Source organism: Epinephelus fuscoguttatus, linkage group LG2 (assembly GCF_011397635.1).
Source record: "Epinephelus fuscoguttatus linkage group LG2, E.fuscoguttatus.final_Chr_v1".
Classification (NCBI taxonomy): Eukaryota; Metazoa; Chordata; class Actinopteri; order Perciformes; family Serranidae; genus Epinephelus; species Epinephelus fuscoguttatus.
This window is the reverse complement of record NC_064753.1, coordinates 36,218,091-36,240,585: the sequence shown is the minus strand read 5'-3', so window position 1 is coordinate 36,240,585 and position 22,495 is coordinate 36,218,091. Positions and strand designations below refer to the sequence as shown.

The following is a 22,495-nucleotide window of genomic DNA, read 5'->3' as shown; positions in this document are numbered from 1 at the left end:
TCCCAATGGTGGGTGACATAATGCAAACTTGCCCGTTATGACACAGGAAACAATGTGGTGGCCGGCTGGTAGTAGATGATCTCAAACTACAGATAAACAGTGTACTAAAATATGTTTCTGAAAACATTTTAGGCCAAACAGGCAACGCAGCAACAGAATCTTGGTTCATATTTGAGGTTTTAGAGTTTGATCGAAGTCTGAGTTTTGGGGGGGGGGGGGCTCTGTTGTGTAATCTGTAAAAAGTGCAATCTGTAGTTCAAGCAACAGCCCAAGAGCCAGCAAAAATCTGCCGCATGACACGGAACACGTCATTTGGGAAATAAGAATTATAAAGTCGTAACTTCACCCACGCAAACAGGTGCAAAAAAAAAAAGAAAAAAAAAAAGAAAAGGATGGTCAGTCAAGACCAGTTGTGGCACACACTGGCCATGATATTTACACAAAACAAACCCACAATTACACGTGGATGTGTGTCCACATACTTTTGGCCACAATATATCTCTAGCTTGGACTGACACTCAGCATGCAAACACATCTTTACCACGACAAACACGTTACTGTTAAACAGCCCAGATATTCACCTCAAAATAGAAAACCTCCTCATACTGTGGATTGTTGGTTTTCCTCTTCACTTTGGTTTTCTTGGCTTCCGACCTGAGAGAAGCAAAAAGGCAGCGGGAGATAAAATCAAAGTTAAACATGAGGTGAACAAAGTCGCGTGCGGCGAGATCACGTCCAATCGAGCGAGAGATCTGACCTTGAGGGTCCTAGTAAGGAGACAGCAGCGTAAGGATCACATTGGCCGTTGACGATTGGAAGACCTTGGCACTCCAACACTCTGTAGAGACACACACAAATCATTAATGAGTAAACACACTACTGTACACACACACACACACACACCTGTAACACATTAACATGATGCTAATTTTATTGCACCATTAGCACTGTGTGATCTCATCTATGACAAGCATGAATGTCTGATGTATGCATACACTGAAGTTGCACACCTAAATGATTTATGTTATAAATGACACATAGAAATGTCTGCCGTAAAAAAAGCAACCAAGTGCAAAAACAGTAAGCATCCATAAATATCCACATCATCTGAAAACAACTCTCTTCTCTCAGCTTTCTGCAGCCATTTTTAGTAGACCTGTGAAAATACAAACATAAAACATCTGGTTTGTTCACACTGCAGCTCACTCCTACACTGGCAGTCCTTGCTGGTTCATTTTGGGCCCAGTTAAGAGCTCTCTGTGAGTTTTCTCAGCATGTGGAAATGCCCGCCCTGGTGTCAGCGTTAGGTGGGTCTGTATGCATTGTATGTGAGAAGGGCAGAAACAGCGAGAGGGACAGATGAAAAGAGATAGAGAGAAGTAATGCCGTTTGAGCTGTTGGCCAAGAGTTGTGCCAGCTTTAAATCCTGTGTGATCCAGCGACTACACACAGCACACGGCTAAAAGACCACTGGAGAGAGGCTGGAGAAAGGAATAAAATAAAAAGTGGAAGAGATCCCTTTTTTCAGACTTTAGACTCTATGTATGACAAAGGGATCAGACTGAGCATAAGGGAGATGAAGGATACAAAGGTCAGGGTTGATTTAATCCTCAGGAATCAAGTGTATCTGATCACCAAGAGAAGAAAAGAAATTTGTTTCCAGATCCCACTGTGCGTATCCATGCACGTTAATATTTGTACTCAGCCAACCTATTAAAACAATATGTGGTAAAACATACAATATGTATACTTTATATTCAATTCAGTCTAACTTTGTTATCTGTATAGCCTGTTTTTCTGTAATTGCAACAGCTGGGGTCCATGTCTACTTCCTGTCAGCTGATGTCATTCATAGGGCCGCCCCCTGAAAGTCTGAGATTTGAACTGTCAGTGTAAGTGACTTTCATGCTACTTCTGGGTACAGATAGCTGCAGATGTGATGCAGAGGGGCAGAGGAGGAGGAACTTTCCACCACAAGGCATCGAGATAACATTATCTTCCCTCTTCTGCATTGAAATGGTGCTAACAGCAACTTAATTTGACACAGTTTCTGGCTTCTGTTTGATATCTAGTGTCGGCAAAAAATGTCGCACATTTCCGATACATCGTTAGCGGCGCAAGCTTGTTTGCTGTATTACATGAATGCCACTGTCACACTGAATGCCTCACTGTACCCTGTTAAACATTTAAAACTTCATATGAAAAAAACAAAACAAAACAAAAAACAAATTGTTAATATTAGTATTAAATGTCCAAATATGAGTCGATTACAGCCCAGGTCATTCACATATCGCTGTATCCAGTGCTTGAATATAATTGCATGTAATTGAGTACAACGCACAGTCTTGTCATTCCATGATAGTTCAACCTGCTACAATGTTCAAAAGAAGACAATAAATAACTGTAATGTGCAAAAGTATGCAGGTATTTAAAGGAGCGGTGTGTAATATTTAGGAGGATTTAGTGGCCTCTGGTGGTGAGAATGACAGATTACAACAAGATGACAGTTCTCCAGGTTAGGATTCCTTCAGTGTTCATTGTTCAGGAGGTTTTTATGGGGAGCTGAATTATCCACAGAAGTCTCTTCTTCTCCAGAACAAACAGACCAGGTGATTAAATCTGGTAAAAATGCTGAATGGTACAAATTAGTGTTTCTTCTACGCTGTTTGGCATGTCACAGACAGGGTGCTTGCCAAGCACCTGGTAATTTGTGCTCTCCTTAGTTCTGATCCAGGTGTTAAGGAGGTTTTTATCTATCTATCTATCTATCTATCTATCTATCTATCTATCTATCTATTCCTGTGTCTATGACATCATGCTGTAAGGGGATTACACCCAAACAGGACACCCAGTGGGACGAATCACTTCCTGTGTGTCACGGTGATGCACCACTACTCACACTGCATGATGAATTACACAGCAGATCGCAGAGCTTCCCACAACTGAACTGACTACACATGCAACAGCCTGCTGACACACACACACACACACACACACACACACACACACACACACACACACACAGGGGTTCCTAATAAGGAATAAGGAGAGGGCTGGGTTAAGCATCACTAATGCCAGAGCGCTTCCTGTCCAATAAGCTTGTTTATATAACCCCTGCTTGGCCTACTATCCAGCCCCCTCCCCTCCCTCCCTCTCTCATCACCACTGTGAGCTCTGACATGCCAGACAGTGGTGGCGAGGCAGACTTATTTGTTTTAGTCGACATTACTCATATTAGGTTAATGTGCTTCTTTTCTGCGCCTACGTATCCTGTCAAAAACAATTTCACTCAAACGGGGGGGAAATGAATCGCATCACAGTGCCAAAACCACACGCACAAAAGGCGGATGTGATTATGAGTCTGTGTCACTGATGGGTGCACCCTTCCAAGTAAGTGGAATTGTTTATTGAATTATATCAGAAATTCAAAAAGTGTTTAGTTATGAGTTGTTTGTTGGGGTCATTTAAGGTATTACACATCCGACGACATTTCTGCCTGTCAGCATTTTCCAGTGGTGGAAGAAGTATTTCGAAATTTTAATTACGTTAAAGGGGCTCTGGGTGAAATTCAGAGAGTTGTCTGGACACAATTCTCAATACGGAGGTAGCTGAGCCGGCAGCTAGCAGCTAAGCATGCTAACTCCATTAACAGCGCTAAACAGCAACAACCACAGCTGTAGATTTTGGAGTGAAAGCGGGGCACACATCCCCTTCAGTATTTAGAACATATGCATTTGTCACCCCCCAAATAAAAACAGGAACATACGGGAAGACTTTCTGACAAAATTAAAGGCATTTACACCATAACCTGATGCAGAAAAGGCACAAACTGAAGCATAAAAATGTACCAAAATGCAGGAAATAAAGTGTCTGGCACTTTCTGTCGGAGGATCCCCAGACCCCCCATTTCATATGTGTTGAATCTACACCATTGATGACAACAGTGCTGACAGAGCTTACAGTATTACCCAGGGAGGAACCACAGGGTGGGTGATACGCATCTGTGACAATGCCATCCCAACATTAGCAGTAACCGCAGCATAAGCACAGCACAAAGCAGCAGCAGTGAGCTTGCCAGTGGGATACACACATGCACTAACATGCACAAACAACCGGACCAGCTTGCCACAACAAACCACAGAGAAGCTCAGATTACAACACGCACAGAGGGAGCGTGACTTCATTCTCTGCTCAGGATGCCATTACTCCAGTATATCTCCTCATGGCAAATAGAGGTTTACTGTTGTATTGAAGCTCTGAATGTCGCATACAGAGCCGTTAGTCAAACTACCAGATTGCAAGTGAAAGACTTTCAATCACAATATTATTTCAAGGGGAACCCCCAAATTTTCACACATCACGGTCTGTTTACAGATGTAGGGGAGAAGCTACTACTGCATGTGTGAAAAAAGCGTTCAAGCTCAAGTGCCTCAAGTGATATTGCTTGAGTCAGGGGCTGGTGCTGAAGACTACAGGTTTGAAAATGAAAAAAGTGAGTTTACCAGCACAGAACAAATGCTGCATTCAATGACCCTCAGATTTTCCCATTTCACAAGAAGTTGTTCTTCCGACTTCGGTGTGTTCATGAGCTTTTTAGGGAGCAATCACACCGAGATGAAACGCTTGAAACGCGACACCAGTAAAACCATTGTTTTCCTATGATACGGCACGTCTGACCGGCGTTCAAGCGTCTTTTCAGACAGGCGTTTTTTACGGCGTCTTTTTAGACATGCATTTTTGTAGACGCTTCTTTTTAGACGTACGTAGACACTGAAAAGTTAAAATATTTTCAACTTTTTTGAGCGTCACGACGCCAATAGCTAGCGCGCATTGAATAAGCGCTTCCAGCATTTCAAGTGTCTTTGAAGCGTCCGTGTCTCTAGTGTGTTATTTCTGTGTGATCACCCCCTAATTCTTAATGTTGAAACAACATGGACGGTACAAACAAAATGTGTTTTATCTTTATTGCTCAGAGCTTTAACATCCAGATGGAGGTTCATGTTGCTATTTAGGTTTACTGAAACAGTTTGAAGTGTTTTTGTGTCAGAGTTATTGCAGCACCAGTACATCCCCTAAAACCACTAAAATATTACTTTATCTTTGTTATTAGGGTTAATACTGATAAATAACTTTTCGACAACTGACAGTTACAACCTAATACCATATTATTACTCACATGTGAGCAAATATGCAATATGTGAATTAACAGAAGGCCTCTTAACATCAACAAAACATGTACTTTCAACCACCAAAATTTTTGCTGACTCTCTGAGTTGTTGTCTTAAATTTTTCTCCAGTGGGGAACTAATTTTTCTGATTTTTCCAACATTGCATGAATACAGACGAACTCTCATTGGCCGAGTTGCATTTTCGGTAATGTAGGCAGCCCGATTTGATGAGGAAGTGGATGTGTGGAATTAAAAAGACAATTTCTTTAGTTCCCCTACATCAATTTTGTTATGCATACAGAAGTATTGTTAGAAATATGTACTTTAAATATTGAAAGTAAAAGAACATGTTCTGCAAAAACTGGCCACTTAGAGTGACATATTTTGTATATTATATTATTTGTTTTTTATTACTGTTGCAATAATGTGTAAGTAGTATTTTACCACTTTAGTTGTTGGAAGAAGTGCTAAACTTAAATTTCTGTCCTATCAGGAGGTTTAATCTGTCACAATGCATCATATTTTATACACAACCACATGTTTTGTTTTGTTTGTAAGATCTCTCAGTGCTAACTTCAGCTGTCAGACAAGTGTAGTGGAGTATTTGTTTAAATTAGCATGAAAAAAAAAGGTCCTTCGTTTTTGTACTTGTGTTTCTTTTTCTCGTTTTTGTTGCTGTTACACTTTATGCAATTCTTGTGTGCACGCTACTTCCAGCCAAATGCATTTTAATGACAAACACACTAATGTTACCTGAAATGACATGTGCTATAATAAATAATATTTCCTGGGCTTGCATCAAGAGGATTTCTTTCACTTGGCTTGCTGACCTGCAGAGCTGAATGGATGCAGCTCTCTCTCTCTCTGTCTCTCTCGTACACGTGTCTTTCTAGAGAAATCTGACTAGATGACCTCCTGCTCTAAGCTCCTTACCCACAATGTGCTCTGGGAACGGAGCCACGCTGGCTCGTCATCGGACTTTACTGCTGCATGTTAGAGAAGAAGAGCTGCAGAGCGAACAAGCACACACACATACACACAGAATAATCCATCCACACCATTAACATATCATTGATCCACTGCAGAACACTAAAGTTCACATACATGCGTGTAAACACCATTTCACACACGCTGAAACAATATGGTGAGGACAGACTTAGGAGCCAGTGACATCCTCAACATACTGATTCACACATTCAAAGAGAGATTTATTCTACACAGAGAGCTCTAACCTCCAACCATCTCTCCGCCTGTCAAAAGCTGTTGCTGGGCAACAAGCCATGCACCTTAGGAGCCCTCCAACTGAACAAAGAAAGTGCTGTCCATGGCATGAACACTACTTCCTGCTAACAATCCACAATGCAAAAATGATATTTGTATGACTCAACAGCTGTCAGACATGATGTAAAAATGATGATGATGTCATCTGAATTCTCACTGTGAAGTAAACTATTGCCTGTCTGTTGATTTCATACTTGATGTTTGTTCTTAAGCATTTTTTACAACAGCAGCAAAACTTACAGTAACCATACTGTACGTAAGTGTCAGGTCAACCTCAGTGTTGATTTGACAGTTGTGCTCTGAGCTAAATGCTAACATCAGAATGCTAACATGCCTGTTTTACCACCAGGTGGCTACACTGCAGTCAGTTATTGATGATAATTTGGTACTTTAAGTTTGCGGTATTGGTGGTGGAAGCAAACTAATCTGTCCACACACTATCAAATTCTTTATTTTCCTTCGAGACTTTTCCTCTTTTGGATTTGAAATCCACAGCTAGCTTAGCTAAGGAGAGTCAAGACCAGCCAAGACCAGCCACTGCTATTGAGGATCAGCAAAGTTTAGAGGCAAAGGCGCCAGGCCATAGACATATTATGCACATTGAAGTTGATGAAATGTGAAAACTTTTTTTTAAAGTCAGTGTATTTGCTAAACATTTTTACAATTGGAGATTGTAAAAATCACTTTAGTCCTACAACGAGAATAATTCATTCATTCATTTCATTTTCCGTAACTGCTTATCCTGTTGGGGGGGCTGGAGCCTATCCCAGCTGACACTGGGCGAGAGGTGGGGTACACCCTGGACAGGTCACCAGACTATCACAGGGCTGACACATAGAGACAGACAACCATTCACACTCACATTCACACCAATTTAGCGATACCAATTAACCTGCATGTCTTTGGACTGTGGGAGGAAGCTGGAGTACAGGCTGGTTCAAACCAGGCATCCTCTTGCTGTAAAGTGACAATGCTAACCCCTTTTTGTCAAGGCCACGTGGAGCCACTCGAGAGGGGCTAAAGAGCTCTGGCACCACAGGTTGCCACCCTGGGTTTATCATGCTATATCTGCTAGCACTAAACACAAAGTACAGCTGCAGCTGATGCTAATGTCATCAGTTTCTGCAGATATCTAGTCATCAACAAAAGGAGATTTTTACCTGATGGTGGCGCAAGATTGAAAATGAGAGGATCACCAATGTCAGCAAGATACACCCTCTGGTCATACATGTAATTTTCTATACAGTAACTGTTCTGTAAAATCAGTTAGGAGATGGTTTAATACAGTGGTTCCAAACTGAAAGCTTTCAGGGTCCTGAGAACAATAATGTGTATGTACACCATAATATTACTCAACCCTACTGGGGACCAGGCATGTTACAAAATATCACAACCATCTATCCAGTAGTTTCAGAGATATTTGAGTTTGTACCAAAGTGGTGCCTAAAAACTTTTAAGACATCAGCTGACAGATATGAAATGATGTCTTGACATGGATCTTTAATTATAAAGCTGTGAAATTCTTGTTAACCAGAATGTGTCTTCTCTTTACATAAACTATGATATTTTGTTAGAAAATTGCAAACACCGAATGAAAACATTCGCTGCAATATGAATAAGGACTGTGTGTGTGTGTGTGTGTGCGCGCATGTGTGTGTGTGTGTAGTCTCACCTTGTGGCTAGTTTATGGTTGATGGCTCCACTGTCTGTGATGACTTCACTCAGACGCAGCTCCAGGTGCACTTTTCCCTGCAGTACACAAACACACATATAGACACTCTTTACGCACACACTTTTGAACTTAAATGTTGTGCAGAGTGCTCATGAACACTCCAGCGTCTCTATAACACCTGTGTCCACCACACAGCCGAGGTGCTCAGTGACAGGGGGACGGTCACTGCCCAACGAAAACCATGCATTCATCAATTCATTTGTGTTTATGTGAAATAGAGTTGGCTTACGACAACAACACTGAGCAACTCAATCCAATCTAAAAAAAAACTTTGAGGCTGTTTTAGGCTCAGGGTCAATCCTTCTGTCACTATAAATACTTCAGTGGGTTCAACCATGTGTCAACTAATAAAAACATGCAAAACCTCAAATTGAAAACACATTATTCACTAGATCTTGACTGATTAGTAGTTAAAAAAATGAATCACAGGCTATTTTGATAATTGATTATTTGTTTCAGTCATTTTTCAAGCAAAAATGTCAAACATTTGCTGGTTCTAGCTTCTTAAATGTGAGAATTTGCTGCTTATCTTTGACATTTATGACAAAAAACAAAGAGTCCTTGGGCTTTGGACTGCGGGTTGGACAAGGGAAGCAATTTGCAGATGTCACTTTAGGCTCTGCAAAACTGTGACGAGCAATTTTTGACATTTTAATGGACTCAATAATGAATTGATTGATAGCAAAAATAATCAACAGATTATTCGATAACAGAAATGATTGTTTGTTGCAGCCCTATTATTCACCAAACTTGGAGATACATGGTTTTTATTGGGCCATGTACATATAACGAGGTCAATAATACAGCAGTAATATGTGTAACAAAGTCAAATATGCATTTGTAGTATTAAGTATTGTAACTACACAAAATTTGTTTTGTGCTCAGGCCTCCACAGTCAATATGTGGAAGCTTTGATACTCAGTTTCTGTACCCCTACATTCATCTTTGGGGGTACCCCACCTAGAAAGGGGTGTCTCCCACCTTATCTCGCCCTTTTGCTGTTGTACTCCATGCAAGAGGGGCTCAAGTTAATATGGTTGTAACTGACAGGGGATTTTGTTTTTACCTCTTACTGTCAGGAATAAACAAAAATCGCCTACAAAGACATCCAAGGTCTGGGACTCTCCATATCACCGGAGTCCACCGGTTACACAGAGTCCAGCTGCTTTGCTCAATCTCAGATTGAACTGCCACCTTTTGAACTTTCCCAGCACTGCTAAAAAATCCTGTGCACTGTCTATACCAAATGAGGCTGGAAATGATTCAAGCAGTTTTCCAGAAAAGGCCTGATCCATAAATGGTAAGCATGAGCCAAAAATACAATCATAAACAACATTCTTCTTTAAAAAAAAATCCCTGCACAAAACACACAACCATGAAGAGAGTGGCATTCCTCCACCAACAGAGACACTGTATATGTAAATAGCTGTGAGCCTGAACGTCATGCTGAAGTTATTTTCCCTCTGAAGTGATTGGATTAATGACATAATGACAGTGTAGTGGTGCAGCTGTCTCGAAAAGCTTCATTAATTAGCAGCATCAGTATGCAAACTCACAGGCATCGCTCTTTCTGGCCGATTCAGGCAGAGGGAACAAACACACGCACTTACACATGTGCGCACAGGCCAAACAATGTGTCCTCTATTGAAAAGAGAGAAGAGAGACACTCTATCTTCCTACTTCATTTGATCCGTCTCCCTCGCTTTCTCTCTTTTCTCTCATTCTCTCACACATCCTTCCTCTCCCCGGCTCCTCGGATGAATGTGTCTCTGTTTCAGATTGCTGCTCCAGGGCGACACACACCCATCTGTCTGCAGATGTTACTGTTCACTGTGTATCTGACTGTGTGTGTGTGTAGTACTATGAGCTGGGTGTGTGCGTGCATGCGTGTGTGTAACCATGCGTGTGGGTGAGTGAGGCCGCTGAATACTGAATAGTAGAAAATGTTGCACATGTGTTTAATAAGCATGTAGGACAAGCGAGGGAAAGTGACACGGCTCCAGGCCTGATTACTAGAAGAAAAATAAATAACTTTTCCCTGTTTTAATGGCAAATCGTAGGTCAACTATTCATATGTGTGCAAATTTAAATGTACTATTTAGCTTGTTTACAACTTGAATACACCATGAGAGGTGGCAGCTGTCAATCAGACACAGCATGAACAGCAGCAGACGGAAACATGTGTTTTTCTCAGTGACTCCAGCATTTCTGTTGTTCCTTATGACTGGATTAATGTTTGGATGTGTATCTGATTTACACAGACAATAAGTCAACTGTAACAAAGCAGAATAAAGCGCAAACAGTGGGCCTCAATCACCAATATCTACCAAAGTTTTTCTTATGTAGAAAAGTCATAAGAAAAGTTGATGTCAGACTCCTGATGTGTTCTTAAATCGCAGAATTGTTACCACCTGTCCTCAGAACGATGAATGCCATTGTCCTTGTAACTTTATTATTTCTTGACTTGTTTATAAACATACTTCTTCCCCTTTTTTCTTTTTTCTCTGCGCTGTTCATTCATTTTTCTGTAACCACGTATCCTGTTGGGGGTCACAGGGGTGCTGGAGCCTATCCCAGCTGACACTGAGCGAGGGGCGGGGTACACCCTGGACAGGTCACCAGACTATCACAGGGCTGACACATAGAGACAGACAACCATTCAAGCTCAAGGCCAATTTAGAGCCACCAAATAACCTGCATGTCTTTGGACTGTGGGAGGAAGCCGGAGTACCCGGAGAAAACCCACGCTGACACAGAGAGAACATGCAAACTCCACAGAAGGGCTCCCCCACCTCGGGTTCAAACCAGGAACCTTGTTGCTGTGAAGCGACAATGCTAATCACTGCCCTATGTTGCATGTTTTTCATTGGATTATTTTTTACTGACTGCTCAGTATGCTTTCTTGTGTCATTTATCTTTTGTTGTATTTTTATGTGTAACGTCTTTTTAGTGTCTTTTCTTTTGACCTGTCCTAACACCTTTCTTATTTTTTTTTTTCAAAAATTGGATTTTATACAGTTTTATGTGTGCACAAATAAAAAAAAATTAAATTAAATAAAATAAATAAAATTAAATAAAACTAAATAAAATAAAATAAAATTAAATTAAATTAAATAAATAAGTTGAAAGCATGTGCCAGTTAATGTCAGCATAGGTAAATACATTTGTTTTAAAAGACCATAAGATTTTTGTATAATAACGACAATAATTATCAAAAAATATTATAAATGATTAAAAAAAATACTATTCTAATACAAATCCCATAATAATATACAACTTTAGAATTGAAGAAAACACAATTATTTTGCACAAACATGTCCGCACGCGAGTGTGCTCCTCAGTATTCATAGATTCTTTTCTTACCTAATAAGAAATCCTAAATAAGAAAACACTGGCGAGCATCAGAATCTTAATGAAAACTGCGTAAGTGACTTTTAAGAAGGAACTTCTTCTTAAGATGGGTTGATGAATGAGGCCCATTGAGATAAAATGCCACACACTTAGAAATAGGAACTGCTTCGCTTTCTGCTTACATTCTTGACTGTGCTTGAGTATGAGGATGTATTACATGTATGAACGCACACTCCCAGTGCTTGCATGCTCTGGACTGTGTATCATAGTGCATTGAGATTTATTACCAACTGTAAGCCCCCTAACTCATCAGTGTATCCTGTACGCTCAGGTTGGGTGGCTGTCTTTAAAATGTTTCATTAGCATTCTCTTAGGTTTGTTGACTTAGGTTAGCATACTCAGTGTCTTCATTTAAAAAAATACCTCAGACATATTTTTACAGGAAGTCTTTTTTACAGTAAATCTCTAGTTTCTGTCCCAGTTATAAAGGTTAAATAAAAAATAAATGCAAGCAAAACACTTGATTTCAGTCAGGACTGTCTCAACATTTGCTCTGATCTACTTTTACCTCCATCACACAGGAGCCACAAACATATTCCTGTAACATCCAGTGATATCCTATCGTTATCCTCAACAGCAAATCTAACCCAATCATACACTTTACTTCTCTATCACAGCCAGCCGTCACTCTCTCACGACAAGTCAGAATGTGGGAAATATAGTGATTCTGATAAAAGCTGCGTGTTCACTCTTTCACCAGCTGAGCTGTGACGGAGGTGAACAAATGGGATGTGCAGTAAACACGGAGAGCCAGGTGACTTTGACCCTGCAGGCTCAGATGTTTCAGGTGCACACACGCTGTGTTTGTTTCGGTTCTGCCCTGCTTCGAACATTAACATGCAGACACACTTTCACACATCGATGCAAAGACTGTATGCACGCCGGGTGTCTCAGGCTCGGCGTTGTTTGGAACCAAAACATTGTGTTTTTCATACCTTTATTTAAGGAATATTTAAGGTATACTTATACATGCCTGCTGCTAACATTAGCTAACACTCATACCGAAACAAATTTCGCTTTGGAGGGGTGAATTTACAGCTCATACTAAAATGTATCCAGCTCTGAGAGTATCGTGTGGTTTCTGTGGAGAAGCTGAGAAACAAAACAACCGGAGGGTCTATAGGAGATGAAGAAAAGATAGAGAGAGAGCTTTGTTTTTTATAGTGTGTGAGTGTGTGTGTCTGAATATGTGTTTTCTCTCTGTACTGACCTGCACTTCTGAGTCAGCGCTGACAGGTTGAAGCTGGAACCAGGTGTCTTTGCCGTGATACTTCTGCAGGTCCTCTTTCTTCACTGCAACCTTGCCTGCAACACACATACACACACACACACACACACACACACACACACACACATTAACACACAAAGACAAATGAGCTCAAAACATAGCTCACTTTCCTAAAAAAAAAAAAAAAAAAAAAAAATGACCTACGTGTTGCGACAAACACTCAACGAACACCCACACACCTGCTCACATGCTGTCAATCCACACACATATCTCTCCTCTTAATGCATGTAGGCACCTGGTGCAGAGACACTAAGCACACTAAGTGTGCTGTCAGTGGCCTGGAAACGACCCTGCCATTTCTACACTGAAACTAACAACCTGCTTTTCTGTTGACAACACCCACACACACACCCAGGCGCACACACACAGACTCTAACAGAAGCTGGTGATGAGACAAATCACACCTCGAGAGAGATTTTCAGTTTGTGGTCGGTGGTCACACACACACAAATACAAACCCACTGATATGCGCGCTGACACACCCAATGACACTGACAGAAACATCCGCCCTCACACAAACAGGCCTTTGTAGTGTGGAAAGTGTAGGGCTACTCTGTCAAATGCCCTTACAGGAATGAATCAACATTTTGCATGTGAGGCGTTCTTGCTGAGGGTGTGAGGAGAAGATCGGTATCACTTTCATGACCGCTTGTTTAATATGAAGCTACAGCCAGCAGACGAATGGCTTAGAGTGACATCTACCCTGGCTCTGTCTACAGGCAACAAAATCTATATCTCACCTCTAAAACCTCCCTAATTAAAACATCTTGTTTGTAATTATACCAGTGGTTGTTCTGATCCTCAGGTTTGATTGGCTGAATGATTTTATTTGTAATCTGTAACTGATAAATGCACACCTGTGACCACAGCTCATTAAAATATATTAATGTTAAATATTTCAAGATATGAAATATTAATACCATTTAAAAATGTTATAGATGTAAATATTTAATGACATTAAACATTAATATTTAACAGTGTTATCACTCAGCAGACACATGGTTTCGTAGAATAATTTAAGAGCTGCCACAAACAGTTATTTTCAGTATCAATTACTACCAGTAGCAGTATTCTGCACATGAGAAATTTCAGAACATGATTTTAATAACATCAATAAATTTTAGCGTCTATAGATAGTCTGCATGTGAGGTGTTTAAGAGACCCTAGGGTTACACCAACATTACTTACTACCAAGTATTTATTTATCATTTATCTATTTTTGTTTCTGTTTCTGTAATTATTGGCTATTATCTGACAGACCATCTATTTCTCCTTATTATTGTTTTGAGAGAGGGGCATGTAAAATAAGATTGTTTTCTTCTCCCTGCCTCTTTTCAGCCATGGAATATGATTTAGAGTTGTTGTTATTTTTATTGGGAATTTGATTGCTGTGCATGGCCATGAGCAGAACAAATAAATAATTAGGGCTGCAACTAACAATTATTTTCATTGGCGACTAATCTGTCAATAATTTCTTTTTTAGTCGACTAATCATTTTATCGAAAAATGTGTTAAAATGTTGAAAAATGTCAGTCTGTCTCTCCCAAACCCCAAAATTATGTCATCTAATGTCTTGTTTCATACTCATGCCAAAGGGTTTTAGTTCACCGTCACGGTAGAGTGTGTAAAGCTGCCAATATTTGAACGTAAGAAGCTGCAAGAAGAGTATTTTGGGGTACTTTTATAGTACTTTTCTATGAAAAATGACTCAAACCGATTAGTCGACTACTAAAATAGTCACCGATTATTTTAATAGTCGATTAGTCATCGATTAGTTGACTAATCGTTGCAGCCCTATAAAAAATACATAAATAAAACATTTTTAAAAATTGTGTGAAACCCCTTCTTCTCCCTCTACACCTGAATTATTTGAATTTTCTAAATAAAGTTGGGGGGAAAAAAATTGTTCTGTTTTTCCGGCTGATTAAATGCTTCACAGTCGGCAGAAATCATTTTGCCTGAGTCAAAAAAGTTGTACTCTGATTAAATGCTAATATTAAATAAGTAATGTGTCTATTTCAACTGGACTGAAATAATACTGTCTGTGTAACCGCACCTAGTGATATTTAACACAGAAATACAAGAGCCAGCAAATTCTCATCATTTTTCCTTGATTACAGACTCAACTGATTCATCAGTTATTAAAGCTGTTGCTTTATTTCTGTCAATCATGTTATTAGAAACTGCATTTTATGGCTGGTTTATTTCCTGACATTGTTTTTATCACTTCAGATTAAAATCAAGTTTAAATCTAAGACCTGCGGTAATTTTAACTGGCTGTTGTTGGTTGTTTAAAAATAACTCTGTCGCTACAGTTTTTGAACATTAAACTTTTATAACACAACAGAGTGCTGCTGCTGCTGTTTCATAAAAGTGACAAGCCACCTGACGTGTTGCTTTAACTGCTGTAAAGTCACAGTAAGGCCTGGAACACGAGGCTTATTTCTCCGTACAAGCACTCATCATAAATCAAGGAAGTAATGATTCATTTTTTAATCTGGGTTACAAGTACCAAGGAGCTGCTCACTCACCGATACTGGAGTCCCTCCTGAAGACGTCCCTGTCGAAGATGTAGAAGGAGAGGTGTCTGAAGCTACGTGGGATCTCGCAGTAGAAGTCCTCACCGTAGAACGGACTGCAGGTGAGAGGAGACACGAGGCAAACGGTGATTAGAGGTTCCTCTCATCTGATTGACCGTGTGTCACCACCAGAAGTGTAATTCTAAATATTTAGTTCACTAAGGATGAGAAAAGCCTCCCAGTGTCACGCTCTCATGCTTTAAGATATCCATCAACTGACTGACTGACTGACTGACTGATTGATTGATTGATTGATTGGTTAATCCATAAACTATTCCTGCTTGTACCGTAATGATTTTCAGTGTTGTCTGACTGTGTGTGTCTTGGTTGCATATCTAAACCTTCGTGCAAACATCACAGACAAAGATCTTTTATCATTCTTACATGAAGATGACTAATTGTGTTGCTTGGGCAGACATAAAATAAAGATCATATACATTTACATCCTGGTTCGAGTCATGTGGACACTCCAGCTTGTTTGCCTATAACAACAGGCCTGTTTGTGACCACTGGCTGGAAGGTACATCAACTGTCAGTCTCTGCCTTACCTAAATGACAACCACGGATAAATGACTATAATGAGAATCTCGTGAGCTGAGCCCTGAGGGCTGCTGCTAACAATTACTGGCTTCTTCTGTAACTCAGCAGACATACAGATACACAGAGGGGAGGGTGAATGGATAGGCACCCAGAGGCATGACTGCATTTATAAACAATCCTACAATGACACAATCTTTAAATAAATGTAATTCAATTTGGTGAACTCCGTGTGCAGGAAGGATCTCGGAACCTGTTTCCTCAACAGCCAGATAAAGAATGTGACAGCTCGGGGCTGTGTTAATGAAAGTGGAAAGGAATCATAATGTTTTCAGCTATCTTTAAATGTTCTTTATGCAAAATCAAAAACATTAATACAGCAACAAAACACTATTTGCTATGTGAATGTACAGAGGAGTAATGGAGACCTGAGCAGACAATAAAGTCACGCTACCATTGTGTGTGTTGTAATCTGAGCTTCTCTGTGGTTTTTTGTGGTAATTTGGTCTGGCCGTGCGTGCATGTGTGAATTCCACTGGTTAGCTCATCGCCACCACAATGCACTGCGCTCATATGGCGGTTACCACTGATATCAGCAATGCATGTCTTTTTAGGTGTGTGTTTTTTTTACATACTGTGCAACCAATTGCCTTCTAGGGACAAAATAAAGATGAAGTTGAGGTTGGAGTTGAAAGAACTAGTGGCGTTTAAGGTCAACTGTTGTGTCACCTCACATCGGCTATGTCCCAGCCAAAAAGTTGCACCTGAATGCACCACAAAGACAACAGCCAACAGGTTACTAGCATGTAGCTCAGCACCTATGTGACAGCAAATAACTCCCCACACCAGCAGGTGGTGGTAGTCTTTATCCGTCATTCAAAAGGGGAAACCAGAAGACCAAAAGGACGTGTTCAAGATGCTAGTTAACCAGTTAGCACATTAACAACACACTCTACAACAAATGATATTTACTGTGCGCTAGCAAACAATAACGCAAACAATTATGAACCATTTCAGCTAAAGAGCACCCTTTTGACTTAAGCCATTTGTTTACTTTCCTCACTTCTGTTTCTCTTCTTGTGCACTGAGCTTAACAGCCAGTCAGAGTGATTTCCTTCACCAACGGCCTACGCTGTCTCTGATGCAAATTCAGCATGCTGAATCTGAGTTCTTCTGTGTCCAAAAAGTAGGAAATTTGAATGCATAGAAAATATATTTTCATGCAACAGACCAAGCTAATAAAGAGAAAATTGTTTTATCTTTAAATACTATCAAAGGTCAACAGCATCACTTCATTAACTGTAAAATCAGGGAGGCACCGTACATGAAAACATTTCTTTAATATGAGCCTTAAGTTTTGGGTGAAAAGAAAGTGTTTATAATTTGACTTTCATGACAGCACTTTTCTCTATACACAAACTGAAAAAATGACAAGCAAAAGGGTGGAGGTGGCGCCGGCATACCAAAGTGACTTCTCGATAATCTTGGTCCTGAAGACCTCCTCTTGGTCCAGGTTGACGGTGCAGTAGCAGTCCCTCATCTTGTTTGGCCCCGGGTATGGAGGGATGTTTTTTGCTTCTCCTGCACAAAGCAAAAGGGAGGAGAGAGAGTGAGCGGTTAGAATTTAGAAACGCTGTTGTAAGCAATAACAATGTGTTTATTCAGGCACACCGCTGTGAGTGATTACTTATTTAAGAACGCTGAAAGCACGCAAAGTTTAAAAGGAACTAGTATTATGTAAGTTCACACCTGTTTTAGCTTTGAATAATCTGACTGCACGTATAATGAGCTTAGCTCTGCCATGACTACTTTTACACCGGACATACAAATATTAAGCCATGCTGTCTGGCACACCTCAAATAACATTCAAAATGACGTGTGTGTGTGTGTTAGGTGTGTGGTTTCAGATCTGTGAATGAAAGAATCTGCGTAGGACATTTCCTGAGTCCTGCTGAAGCTCAATCTGTTCATCAAACATGTGTGACAAGACAACACTCCCTTTCACAAGAATGTGGTCCAACCACCCACCGAGACACACACACACACACATAAACCGCAAAGGTGGTGATCCAGTCCCTCAGGAGCAATACACTCTCCTTTATAAAGCTGTGTATCCTCGCTCATCACTGCTGTGTTCACTTGTTCTGTTTCTCTTCACCCTGAGGACCCTGTCGTCTATAGTCACACGTGTGTTTGTGCAACATTGTCATAGCTTGGTCTGATAACACTCCCTTATCTGCACATAATTTCAATCTGCAATAAGAGTGTCAAATGGCCATTTATGAAATAGTGGCTTATCTACACAGACGATAAATATAAAACCACGCTGAGACAGACATGGATGATTAAGTGGCTCTCTGTGGGGTTTGGAACACAACACTGTGTTATGACTGCTCCTCTCGGGGCTGATTCATGCAGTGTGTGGTTCATCACAAAACAATTCACAATAACAACATTCATTCACAAATTAAAAGGACACCTGAGCTGCAAGACACGACACACGCTCCACTGCTTCGATTTGTTGTTACAGAATCTGACTCTGTCTGTGTTTGTGTGCGAGAGCAGGGCGATGACGTAAGTCTCCCTTATCTCTGTCTTTATCCCTTTACTTCCCACTGTTATTACATCTCCCTCCCGTCTCCTCTTCTCCTCTGACTCTCTCTCGTTTATGCCCCCACATTTATTTTATCTCTCCCTCCTGTAATCCTCCTCATTCACCTCTCCTGCTCCCAAATTCCCTCCGATCTCTGTTTTCCTCCTGCTCTCATTCATGACCTGTGAGGTCCCTTGATTGGATTGCACCATCCAAGTCATCCTAGTAACCAAAACATCATGGGATTACCACAGCTTTCTCAGCTTTGTGTATTAGTGTGTGTGTGTGTTTAATGACTCAACTCGCGGTGTAAAAACAAATCTTTGTGCCAAAATCTGTGCCACTGGAAAGCGGAAAAAATACAATTCATATAAAATCTGTATATTTTAAGGCATCTACTTACATTTAACTACAAACAGTGCTTTATTAATAGTACTGCCTACCATTCTCACAATGTTCTTCAACTGATAAGCGCATTTTTCCAGCACCCAGAGGTTTCAACTCATGCCAATACGGCAGGAAAATTAACTTGCAGAGACTTGAGATAAGTAATCCATCATAGTGAACATCTACTTGTCTTCACTTTTCTGTTTTTTCACTTTCACCTGTGTAGCAACACAGGTGAAAAGTTCTCTGCGTAGGTGGATACAAGTTCAACATCCATGAATTCAGAGCAACTGATGATATTATTGAGCAATTTTATCTTGTCACGGATGTATCGGTATAAGCGTATAAGCCGGCAGATACATTAAGTAACAAAAAACCCCAGCAACACAGGCATACCAAAGATATGTGACCTCATGCAGAGACAGCGACGTAATTCATAACCAGTGTCAGATTACATCATTTGTCCACCAGTCAGAGGTTTATTCTACAACTGTAAAGTGTCACACTTAGTGCGTATGTCAGACACAATACTTTATCACCAAACTAAAGGGATCCTTAAAAAAATATGTGCATGCAAACAGTTCGATGGAAGCACAGACAACCCGAAACAACCTTAAAATTAGCGCAAAAAAGCTGTTACGCTTGACGGGGCAGAGACGTTTGTGTATTGACAAGAGCAAAATGTGACAAAGTGCATGGAAACAGACTTAGCAAATAAATTAAAGCAGACATAAAGCATGTGACTTAAACATCTGCTGAAATGATAAAAAGATGCGGCAAATGAAAACATCACATCTTTGTGTCCTGACTGTAACGTTTTTCAGCGTAATATATGAAACAAACAGAAATGTCATATTTCTGTCGCTTTTTCTACAAGTTTGTTTTAACTGTTTGAGGTTTGATTGGCGCTGTTTTAAAAAAGACAAGCTAATACATCCTGAACCAATCCACTGTGTCTTCTGAACGCAGTGAGATCTAGAGACCATCTTGCAGAGTCAACATTAATGTTTTTTTCACTTGCCTGTTTGGGGGTCGGAAACCTAATTGTTTTTATTAACCGCTACACAAATTGTTTTATTTATTAGCAGTTATCTAATAGTCTCGCCACCAGACAATCAGAGATCTCTGCCTTCTGATAGTCTGGGGACACTCCTTTCTAAAGTGTGTTTAACACACCGGAGAAAACGGCCGGCATCAAAGCAATGCCTCTTGCATTTTTGAAAAGGACACGCCCTCCCGGAAATGTGTGCTCCCCCTTTTCTCGTCCGCAAGAAAACAAACACACAGAGAGCTTGAAAATGGATGCCGAGAGATTTAACTCTGTTTTATCAAACGTGTGCTCAGTCCACAAGATTGTGGAAATGAAGGACTTACAGCGACTTTGCTTAAAACTTTTAACGCAGTTGAGCTATGTTTACAAGCACAAGAGTTCAGCGAGCCACCGAAGGACCGCCCTGTGGATTTACTATTGGTTCTCCAACGTAGGGAGTTTTTTTAAACTCTGAATTTGTATCCACCCATCTAAACACAAAATCAGGGAGAAAGACATCAGTCTTTAGTTAAGCAAAGCGTCTAAAGACTGACTTGTGAGTCTAGTTATCTAATAACAACAAAAACTAAGGTTAACTGTAGGGAAAATTAACCAGTTTTATCCGCTTTCCACTGAGACTTGCAGCAAACTGCACAATGCATAGATAGAGTTTTGTCCACATGCCCTAATGCCACCCAGCTAAACTCCTGTTTGCACACGTCAGTTTATAAACTTTGTCTTTACCTGCTGCCATTTTCTTGTGTGCCTGATCCATACTGCGCATGTGTACCAGAAATAAGAAGGAAGTGAGATAGCTCACTCCAAAGCTTTTTACATCGTCAGCTCCAGAAAAGCAATGTGTTTAATTATTTTTTACCATCTTCCCATCAGGCAAATAAGTTGCTAGATTTACTAGCCCAACATGGCATTTTACTTGATCTGGGCAATCAGGCAATCCTTACTCTTCATACCACAGACTGTATAATAAATATGGATAACGCAACAGCAAACCTCTTGATGGCTGGCTGCAGTACGAGTCATAAACCCCGCCCCAACTAAAATATCAAAATACATGTCAATTTTTTTTTTTCCCAAAGATGCTTTCATTTTGGTAAGTTCTTATCACGCTGACGTATGTTCAAGTGTTCATTTTTCTGATAGGTTTAGTTTTATTTAGTTATTTGACGCTATCAAAAAGGGGTTGATGTCATGACTGACAGCTTTGTGTGCTAATCGGTATACTTGTGATCAATGGTGCTGCTTGGAACTAGTCGGACGAGTGTATGGGCAGGAAGTCAAGACTGCAACCATCGGCTCTACCTGGACTCCGGCTCCAAATGACGCCACCAGTGCTGAATAGCGACAGCCGAATCCTGATATTTTGGCTTCATTTTTGTACAGGGAGAGGAAGTGGAGAAGCATCATCCATCTTTACATACAGTCATTAGTTGAGCCCTGCACACCAGCTATGATTCAGCTATCCGTAACTTAAAACAAATGTGGTCCAAGGCCATAAAGTCGGGGGGTCAATGGCCTCTTCCCTACTTCCTGTGCCCCCACTTCTAGCATACCTGCATGCACAGTTGTGACGCGATCACATTGACAAAATCTTTCCACACACAGACAGACAGACCTATAAACATCTGGCGAAATACTCCAAAGCTTCTGTTACCATAGGTGTCTCCAGGGCCACATTTACCATGATGACACACACACACACACTCACAGGGTGAAAACAATACCAGTCCTGTGTGGCTGGTAATAAATTAATATCAACACTCCATCTAACTCCGGGTAAGACGGCGAACAAGTCAACAAAATGTCAATAACAAGGAGCGTGAATGAGATTACTGTCTGTAATGTAATTTCAAATTGTTGCTCAACACTGTGTGAGCATGTGAACGCATCACCTGGAAACTCTGCTTCTGACAACATCATTTTGACTAACGATGCAATCTGTAATTATTAGGCTAAAATTCTCAAAACCACCAGTGATGTATCATAAGCAGCATCGGCCTCGTCGTTACCACGGTTACAGATACAGAGTGACATCTTGCAGCTTCCTGTTCAGGGCAGAAGGAAGTACTGGACAGTTGTCTTTCTGGATGAGTTGATAAGCAGCAGTTTGTTGGTTCAAGGGAAGGTTATCACAACAGTGATGGCAAAGTATACAAGTTTTGCATATTTTTATTTATTGATGGAGAGTGAGTCTGCCATTCAACACGTCATTATAAAACCAGAATGTGTAACCCTCTGTCTCAGCACGGCTGTGTTTCTCTATTGCTTTCTTTTAATCCTGGTTCTTGAGTTGTCATTTTCTTCTTTTCTTTTCCGTCTGAACCCCCCTTACTTGGCTTTTCATGTATGTGGGGCTTGTGTTGCATTGTCGCTTTCGTTTTCCTTTTCAAAATTAGCTTTAACCTGATTTCACTTTTCTCTATTTCTGGTTGCTTCCCCTTTTTTTTCATCTCTCTCTCTTTCTTTTACTT

At 40.5% G+C, this 22,495-nt stretch overlaps 1 protein-coding gene across 5 annotated transcripts in view; it reads right to left on the bottom strand.

Moving 5' to 3' along the window:
• rasa3 (RAS p21 protein activator 3) overlaps positions 1-22,495 on the bottom strand; it is a 54,291-nt gene that overhangs the window by 18,749 nt on the left and 13,047 nt on the right. For all 5 annotated transcript variants that reach the window (XM_049597809.1, XM_049597819.1, XM_049597837.1 and 2 more), the window contains exons 2-7: positions 17,460-17,577; positions 15,412-15,515; positions 12,803-12,897; positions 8,122-8,198; positions 758-838; positions 582-654 (exon numbers count right to left, since the gene is read on the bottom strand). In XM_049597809.1, the coding sequence (XP_049453766.1) occupies positions 582-654; positions 758-838; positions 8,122-8,198; positions 12,803-12,897; positions 15,412-15,515; positions 17,460-17,577 (548 nt within the window). The remainder of the gene's footprint in view (positions 1-581; positions 655-757; positions 839-8,121; positions 8,199-12,802; positions 12,898-15,411; positions 15,516-17,459; positions 17,578-22,495) is intronic.